Here is a 10000-nt window from a genome sequence, read left to right on the forward strand (position 1 = left end):
AGAAAAAGGGCCTACCATTAAAGTTTAGTAGGAAAGAAAGCCAAACCTGAATGTCACATTTCGTTTCCTTAGCTAAGCGACTTCGGTGATGCGGTCGCTAGATGTCCTTGGTAAGATCGATCATTCGGCGAAGAAAGGCGCGGCCGGGACGACAACCGAGTATGTAAAATTCAAAAGGCTTAATAAGGACTGAAGCTCTCTAAGCGTTACTTTACGCCTCGTATAAAAGTGATGAAATAGGAGCTGACATTTTCGAAGGTTATCTTCCGGTAACCTGGCTTCCTGTGGAACCGAATCCAGAGTTATACCGGCGAACTGTAGTCTGGTGAACGGCCCGACCGTTTTCTCCTGTGCTATTGGAACCCCGAGATAGCTACACATGCGAAGGAAATTTTCAAGATCGGATTGACATTTGTCCTTCGTAGGGGAAATGAATAAAAAAGTCATCCAAAATGTGAACAACACCTGAGGCATTAAACAAATGGGTTGACAGCCACTCAAGAGTTGAACTGAAAGCTTCGAAAATCGCACAGCTGGAATTACATCCCATTGGTAGAGCGCGATCAAAGTAATACTGATTAGCCCATTTCATGCCTAAAAGAGTATGGTCCTTTGAATGAACCGGGATTATGCGAAATGCAGATTTAATATCGGTCTTAGCCATAAAACAGCCAGCTTCTTACTTTTTGATGACAGATATGGCATCACTTATAGACGCATAGCGAACTGAGGAGAATTCCTCAGGAATGTAGTCGTTAACTGATGAACCTTTAGGATTCGACAAATGATGAATTCAGAGGGATTCTTTTTGGGAACAATGCCTAAGGGAGAACAGCGAAAATTAGGAAAATGTGGTGAAAGAAACGGGCCGGCTATTCTGCCTGCTGCGAGCTCCTTGTGTTGAAGGAAATCTTTTGGGGGAAGAAAGACTCCTCAACTCTCTTGCTGTCTCACTTCTTTATTGGATGTTCTCTCACGAGTAGTTGGTGCAAAAGAGCACGTTAGACCGAAATATTCGTTACTCATTAGCGCTCCCGGTCCAGGCAACGCATGGCGATTGGTCAAAGGATTAGAGGCTTAGAACGCAATAACGTCTACTACAAAAGAAGTGTTCAACACGAACTGACAAGGTTTACCTACGGCTACACGAAACATGGTCCACGCCGACGACTTAAAAATTGTAGTGCCTTTAGGCCTTGAGCAAGTCCATTTAAGACCAATCGCAGTGGTTGTTTGACCAGGATCTCTAACCTAAACCTTCTGGACGGAACGTGACTTCTCAACTAATAAGCTTTTTGTAACAAAAACTAAACCAACTGAAATAAATAAAGCATTAACAAAACTAATTAATGTACATGGTCAAGCCAAGCCCTAAACTAACAACGTCAACGCGGGATTAACGGATTAGTACGGTATCGGAATTTCTACAACAATAATGATGGTACTACAGTGTTATTTTCCCAACAGTACAAGAACATTCGACCTAAGTTTAGTGTTACGGCCTTTATTTACTAACATACACTAAAGACTAGGAGTACAGCAGTTGCACGACAACACGTACTAGAAGCACTTGTCAACACAGTCGGTTTAGCTTCTCTAGTTAATCAATCCACGGCAGATGGATTAATTCCAAATAAGAAATATATCCTAGTGTGTCCAGGTATGAATTAAATTGTTTACGAGATCAGTATACGCACGAAGGTTTCCGTGAGGGACGTTGGAACGCCTTTGTGAGTAAACTTAATCGGGTTTTCCAGTACGTGCATTTTGCCTGGCAACAGAGTAGCCCATTTGTTGAAGTGGTCACGTCCGCCTCGTAACATATTGTTTCATAACTTTAACTCAAGATCAGGTCTTTCCTGAATTATCAACCACTCACTAATAAATATAAAAATAACTTCACACTACAAGAAATGACAAACAACCTTCACTATAAAGAGCTTTATGCCTTGCAGCACCATTCTTTACGCACAATTAACATTAGCTGCAGAAGCATTTGTTACACACAATTAATTTTAATGATACGACAAAAGTACTTAAACGCATCGTTAACTAATCAAAACAAACACAACTTTAACTCGCAATGTTTTCTCCTTAAACACTAACCCATTCCAAGCAATTTAATGAAATAATCGTAGCAACAATTTTTATCGTTTAACACTTGTTTAGTTTAGCGGTAACAATGTGGGGTTGTTCCCGTGCGTTCTTCAAATTAGGGGATTCGAAAGGACGCCTTTGCCCCATAAACTTAATTGGAAAACCAAAAGAAAAGCCATTAATCAACAAATGTTTTAAAGCCGGAGCATAACCGTGCAAAAGAAAGTCAAGCCTGTCCACCCTTACTAGGGTGACCGGACTGCTGAGAAGTAGGATAGGCTTGTTTGTCTCCGGGGTGGGCAGGGGGCGCGTGTTGCGAACTTGGGGATGAACATTGACTTGCGGGGTGGGATGAGCCACATTTGAAACAAACGTGGCCGCAGCGGCATCCGCCTCAAGATCGCCCAGCACGAAGAGGAGTGGAGACCTTATCAGAGGAGGCCTGTGGTCGAGCACGAAAAGTTGTCACTGCCCTTAACTATAGTTCCCAATGAATAGTATCCGAGGAGTATTGGTCGGGAGCAGACTGTCTTGTGTAACGAAATTGTTCGTCGTAAAATGATCAGTCACCTGGTTTGGACGCAATGTCCCTCACGACCTTACAGTATTTCATCAGCTTAGGAGCCTCAATAGGATGTTCTCTACATAAATGGAGACAAAAGTATTAAAAGCTGATAGCGACTGATTCAGGTTATGAATCTTTTTAGGTGGCTGACTCGGTTCTAGGGTCAACTGGGGCTGAATAGACGACGTACTTGAGGGGGTAAGGGACAGGAAATAATGATCGGTATTTGGGGACAACGAAAGCAACCCGTGCAATCAAGTACGGCGGTGTAGCTGAGTCATATGTAGCCGCGCCCAAAAAGGGGCAATGGCTTACAGCAAATGATATAACAGACTCCCTCCGAGGAAAGAGACCTGGGCAAAAGGCGTAAAGACTACCCCTTTGAGACTACAATGTAACTTACGTTGGCCCCTACTGTTCAAATGAAGGCCATCGGGAGTGTAAAAATTGGCTTTCGCCTTCCAAAACCCTGTATGGCGCCAAAACATGGCATATGGTAGAGGGTCTAACACAACCCTTAGGTATCGTGTTAACATACCGACCTTTGAGTTAAAAGCCTCAGCTGTGTTTCGGCGAATAGCCTGCACACGCAAACCAACTTCACCCCGCATGACTCGTGTAGGTAATGAACAAACTCATCGAGGGCTGAACCAACATGCAATGTTGAAATAGTAACGAGGTCATTACTGCCTAGTTGGACGATATCAGGGCGAAAGGAATGAAGGACATGTGTGTCGAATTTTAACGTCTTTTCTACTGTTCTACCCCCAACTCCATGCCAGCGTATTAGCACAGGCGAAGAGATTTGAAAGTGAAGATCAAGGTCGTCGGAATGATTCTTAACGAACTACACACGGGTGGTGGAGTTAGGCATGTCCCAACCATTGGCCGAAAAACTTACGTACCTACGGTCAAACTTTACAAAAGAAGAAAAAGTAGAAAAGAAAAAACGTAAAAAGGAAAAAACATTAAAAACTTGCCTGAAATTTCTTCTACAGTTCCGGAAATCTGAGTTCGGATGTTAACGTGATGGGAATGAAAGACCACGAGTTGGACTGATCTTTCCTATAACCTCTGTGTTATTCGATCTGACCTCATTGGATTGGCTTAAGCTCCATGATTGACAACGCCTCTTGCCCCATGCAACGGCACACCTAAGTACTTAACTATGACGAGCCTTGAGATAAACTCACATCATGCTTTATGTCATAATGTAGGCCTTTATGCGTTTCGAAGAGTTTAATTCTCCATTTTACCATTAGCCAATAACACAGGGAGGCAAGTTATGAATTTGGTCGCGTCAGATTGAATAAAATTGAAGTTTCTCGCATTTTTGTCTCGAGTTCTTCTCGTGTTTTTACTTAATTTTGACCCCCAATATATGTCAGTTTTTCATGCGTCCGTCCTGTTATTGATCATGAATTTCGTCATAACATTGTCAAAGTGGCTGTGGATCCACGATAGCCGAGTGGACCCGCAGACTACTTTGGCAATGTTATGACGAAATTCATTGTCAATAACAGGACAGACGCATGAAAAACTGACATCAATTTGTTAAATCGACAAATTTGAGAGTAGACAGAAACTTTGACAAGAGTAAATTGAAATAAAAGTGTTGTAGTAATTTCCTTAAGCTTTGCTTCTATTTTCATTGTTTTCTAAATGATTGAATTACGACCTTCACCTCAAGACAGTACTTGTGCACCTGTACATTGCTCACCATTTCAATTTAGCTGGTCAATAGCTTTACAATGAGATGTTTCACGATTTACAGTAATGCAACAACAACATCCTTCAGGCGGATGCAAGGCAAATATGAGCCCATCTTTGAGGTGATAAAATTATGAGTTGAAAAACCCATTAGTCGTCGCTCACGTCGCGTGGCATTATTGTTCGAAAGCCATTGATGTTACTCTGCCAATAATTTCCTTTTGAAAGGAGTCAAAAGCCAAGATGATATTTCCCTTTTAGCATAAATAAAGCAACACCTTCTTGTAGGAAACAAGGAGAAGGTTTAGACGATTGATTAGAACCGGCTACAACAACTTTCACAACGATAAACGCATCCCGGGGCTGCCCCTTCCAGTGGAATCTCAGTACATACAAAATTGGAGCAACCGCCACTTACTGTCGTATCTTCGTTGTTTCGCCTTTCGCATAAATAAAGCAAAACTTGCTTGTTCAAAAACGAGAAAAGGTTCAGACGATTAATGAAAACAACTAGAACAAGTGCTAGTGAACATGAATACAACGATAAACGGATCTGCAGGGTGCTCCGTCCACTGGCATCCCCAAACTGCATTCAAGATTGGATCAACTGCTGCTTACTGCCTTATCTTCGTTGTTTCAATGGTAGGAAATTCCTGTATACCAATAATTGTTTACAACACGAAAACTTTAATTAAACCAATCAACATCTTCATAGTCAATATGGCCATGCCTTACCTACTTGTTCCGCTTATCTTTATTCCCCTGCGAGTTGTAAACTTGTATCGATACTCCTGGCTCATCAGTGGCGTCCTCGGCAATGCTTTGTGTAAGCTGATTCCTTTCTTTTTTGAGGTCTCCTACATTGTGTCCGTCCTGAGCCTGATTCTGATAGCAGTGGGTCGATTTGGAGATGTAGTGTGGCCTCTCCGTTCTCCATCGATCAGTTTGAAAAGGTGTACTTTTTTCATTCTCGCCACATGGATCGTTGCGATGGCATCCATGTCACTAGACCTGTTCGCATATACCCGCGAGAAATACGAAGGGGAAGAATTTTGTTTTTATCAGTGGGAAGAAGCCTTTGGAGAGTCTGCATCACTTACTGACTATGGTCTTGCCTATTACATAGTTTTTGTTTATTCACCTATAATCCTATTAATCATAATATACTCCATCATCCTTATCAAGCTCAAGCTACAAAAGACTCCAGTTTCCGACTGATACTAAAATACAACGCAATAAACGAAACAGAAATGCTTTAAAGTTGGCCATAGCAATATTGTGGGGGGTAATTTTTGGCAAATTTCTCTGGAGTATTATAAAATTAATGTCTCTCTATGGCACATTGCCACGTGACATCTTCCCGTATTTTTACACTTCCTTGTTTCTTTTAATCTCATATTGCGCCGTCAATCCTTGCATCTATTTCGCATTTTGCAGAAACTACCTTAAAGGCCTCAAGAGACTTCTGAAGTGTTGTTCTGATGCAACGAAAACTCAGTCCTACTCGTTTGCAATGACATTAGAGAAACACTAATGCATTAAACAATAAATAAGTAACTAAAAAGAGTGGCTGTGACTATAGAGATGGCTTCCTGTGCCAAGTAAAGAAAGAATGTTGCAAACACCAATATGTATGTCTGTTTGTTGTACAAGTAAAGTTTTCGTAGACTTTTAAGCAATCTTCGGCTTTTTTTTTTTGGGGGGGGGGGGGGGGTAAACAGATGCAAATGTGCGTAGTTTCGTTGAGACCTCGCTTTTGATCACAACAAATTCAGCTGACCCGGAAGTTGCTTCACATGCAGCTAAGATAGAATATAAAAATTTAAAAAGAGGGCTGATTTTATTACAATTAAAGAGCCGTGCTTTTCATATTCGTCTCACCGCAAGTGGCTTGTGCGTTTGTATTATGGATTGCGATAAACACTTCGTTTCCAGTTTTTCTTTGTCGTTAGGTGAAAAGAAGAATACGCCGGGCAGCTGAAGGCTCAAATATGGAAATTTATGAAAAGAAGGCAGGTTTCTCTATCTTGATGATAAATAAGGAAGGAAAGAAAATTATTATTTATACACAAGTCACCCAGAATCGACTGATATTGAATTCAAATAGATGATTTCTCTGAACGACTTTCGAAATCGAAAACAGTTGTTTTCGTGATCAAATATAGGTCAATTTGAATTTCTAACGTGACTCGTCTTTAATAGTCCTCTCATTAGCCTTAATAGTATTTCACGACCTTACTGGATAACTAATTCATCGATGAACTAATGAGTCGGTCCTCTTTAGAAGCTAGCTCTCATACATGACCTGGTCTTCTTGTGTACACAATGTCGCTCAAAATGTCAGCATTTTATGACGCTCCTGTTTGGAATGTCAAAGGCTAGAACTCTGATCTACATGGACTTTATTACGAACACAGAGAATGACCATCTTCTAGTTGGCTGGACATTTCCATTGGTAGACCACTACAATGGTCTTACAGAAGTCATAGGTTGGAAGTAACTGAATGCATTAATAAAGTTTTTAAATTAATGCTTCTGATTTCTCCGGAGTCCACGGGTTCTTTCGTTTTTTTTTCCGAGAATAAGATCTGGCCGCGTCAGTGCGAAATACACGAAGTCGGAGCGAAGTAATGGTCTGTTTTTGTAGAGATACTGCGCAGAAAAATAGGCCTTATTCACGATAGCCGCCATGTTAGTTTTCAAATTGTCATGCAAATTAGCCATGTGTTATGCTGGGGGGCAAACATTGGAAAAAAGGCAAATTGCAGAAAGTCGCTTCGTCGAAATATTGAAATAAGATTGCTTAAAGTCCATTTTAGTATTTAGAATTAAGTACCTTTTATAATAATTTTATATCTTTTGATTGCCTTTGACTGTTTGACTTTCTACTTTGTTAGCTACTCTTTTTTCACTAAAAAAAAAACGTCAAACCAACTTGTGTTATCATTCTATTTTACTACATAGGTGATAAACATTCAATGAACGCGAAACAAATCATCTGTGTGGCTAAGATGTCCGTTATAACCTCTCGAACTTGTGTTGTTTGCATCCTCAGAAGTGTGTAGCTAATTTGCATAATAATAGCAAATCCAATATGGCGGCCATAGTGAATAAGGTCTATTGTAAGTTCATGATTCGATATAAGGCGAGGTTACTATTGTAGCTATGGTACTGATCGAAACCGCTAAAGAATCCCGACCTCTCGAGCAGAGAATGCTGAGCCGATGTAAAATAACTGGTTGGAGCGAAGTACCTATTACGTTTTGGTGACCCAGAAACGAGTATCTTACTTCACCTCTTAGACAGTTGTAGTACTTTACCTGAAACGCAACCATTTAGTGAACTTTAAACTGAAAATAGTTCAAGGTAAGGGCTATTTGTCGGCTTTTGTTTTTCTAGGTGGGATTTTCCTACGAAGGCGTTAATTGCAATGGTATATTTGACTCTTAATTTTACCCCTTCGAAGCTGTTTAACAGTTATTTCCTTATTTCGAATTTTCTTATCAGCTAAAATTAATTTACCACTGAGCTGGTGTCAGTTCTTGGGACGAGATCAACCCACCTGCTGCGTCTTGTTACAGGTATACTTTAGGGTCAAACATAAATTACGCACCCAATGACCGTCGCTCATTTTGTGTAGAATTGTTCGTGTGCGCAGGCCATTAATTAAACTTCACTTGTGAATATACCTATATAGTAATTCACTTTTAGCATAAATAAAGCAAGATCTCTTTGTTTAAGAACAAAGAGAAGGTGCATACGATAAGCCAGAACTAGTGCCAGTGAACATGAATACAACGATAAACGGATCGTGAGCTGCTCCTTTCACAGGAATCCTACTGCATATAAGATTGGTGCTAAGGTCACTTATTCTGTTATCTTCGTTGTTTCCTTTACTTTTAGTTGTCTAAGTGTATTTCGACCCGTTCCTTCAAATTTGATCATTTTTTTGGCCAGTGTCATCAGGAGACACGACACAGGGAAAAAAACTATATTTTTACACCTCTTCACTGCTCTCCGTTTCGATTAAGCTAACCAAGAACATGCCAGTAAAATCTTTTGTCACTAAGAGTCATTTTTTTGGTATGTTGTGAGCCAATATTAATGTGTTTGTATGTAATGCGTCGTAATAAATGTTTTGTTAAGTCCGTTTGTAAATGGCTAATGGCCAAGTGAATTGTAAAACAGTTCTTGTATTGAGTCTTCAAATGTTGTAATTTGTTTTATTGTAAACGAAGTGTTTTCTGGGTATTGTTAGCATTGTCTTAAATCATCTTTTTCTTTGGCATCTCAGTTTTCTCAGAAATAACGCACAAACAGCGGTGACAAAATGAAGAGCGAAAAACAAATAAGAATACAAAACAAAAAAAAAAGAAAACAACCAAACAGTAATTCCGTCAATAACAGCTTTATCAAACCGGATGTAGTAGGAATATGAGTCCATCTTTGACTTTAGCAGAGGTTGATAACATATTAATGAGGTAAAACATCTAATAACCGGCACCGTTCATTTCGTATGGATTGTTGTCCGTAAGCCATTAATAAATTATGTCTCTAATTGCCTTCTCTGTAGGGAATCCAAAGTCAAGATAATATTTCAAGACTTTTAGAATAAATAAACCAACATCTGCTTGGAGAAAATCAAGGAGAAGCTTCAGACGATTAATCAGAACAACTAGAACAAGTGCCAGTGAACATCATGAATACAACAATAAACGGATCCGAGTTCTGCCACGTTCACTGGAATCCCACTGCATACAAGATTGGAGCAACCGTCGCTTACTGCCTTATCTTCGTTGTTTCGCTGGTCGGAAATTCCTGTATAGGAATAATTGTTTACAAAACGAAAACTTTAAGGAAACCAATCAACATTTTCATAGTCAATATGGCCATGTCTGACCTACTTGTTCCGCTTATCTACATTCCCATGCGAATTGTAAACTTGTATCGATACTCCTGGCTCATCAGTGGCATCCTCGGCAATGCCTTCTGTAAGCTGATTAATTTCTTATTCGAGGTCTCTTACATTGTGTCCATCCAGAGTCTGATTCTGATAGCAGTGGGTCGATTTGGAGCAGTGGTGTGGCCTCTCCATTCCCCATTGATCAATTTGAAAAGGTGTACTTTTTTCATTCTCGCCACATGGATCGTTGCGATGGCATTCACGTCACCAGTCTTATTCGCATATACCCTCGACAAATACGAAGGGGAAGTATTTTGTGTTTTTCAGTGGGAAGAAACCTTTGGAGAATCTGAATCACATATTGTTCTTGCCTATTACATAGTTTTTCTTTACACACCTATCATCCTATTAATCATAATATACTCCATCATTCTTATCAAGCTAAAGCTACAAAAGACTCCAGGTCAACAATCGACTGATGCTGAAATACAACGCAATAAACGAAACACAAATGCTTTGAAGTTGGCCATAGCTATATTGTTAGGGCTAATTTTTTGCAAAAGTCCCGGGAGTATTTTACATTTAATGTATGTCCATGGCACATTGCCATGTACCTTCTTCCCTCAGTATTTTTACACTTCCTGCTTTCTTTTATTCTCATATTGCGCCATCAATCCTTGCATCTGTTTCGCATTTTGCAGAAACTATCGTGAAGGCCTCAAGAG

General features: G+C 40.0%; 2 protein-coding genes across 2 annotated transcripts in view; both read left to right on the forward strand.

Annotated features, from left to right (window-relative positions):
* Positions 1-5092: 5092 nt before the first annotated feature.
* On the forward strand, positions 5093-5590 carry LOC138035935 (QRFP-like peptide receptor). The gene has a single exon (XM_068882328.1). It carries the CDS (start codon positions 5093-5095, stop codon positions 5588-5590), a length of 498 nt encoding a protein of 165 aa, XP_068738429.1.
* Positions 5591-9053: 3463 nt separating this feature from the next.
* Positions 9054-10000, forward strand: part of LOC138035938 (RYamide receptor-like) — a 1123-nt gene continuing 176 nt past the window's right edge. Inside the window, exon 1 of the mRNA XM_068882332.1 lies at positions 9054-10000. This exon is cut by the window's right edge and continues 176 nt beyond it. Within this exon, the coding sequence (XP_068738433.1) occupies positions 9072-10000 (929 nt within the window). The 5' untranslated portion in view covers positions 9054-9071.

The sequence above is a fragment of the Montipora capricornis genome, unplaced genomic scaffold (genome assembly GCF_036669925.1).
Source record: "Montipora capricornis isolate CH-2021 unplaced genomic scaffold, ASM3666992v2 scaffold_438, whole genome shotgun sequence".
NCBI lineage: Eukaryota > Metazoa > Cnidaria > Anthozoa > Scleractinia > Acroporidae > Montipora > Montipora capricornis.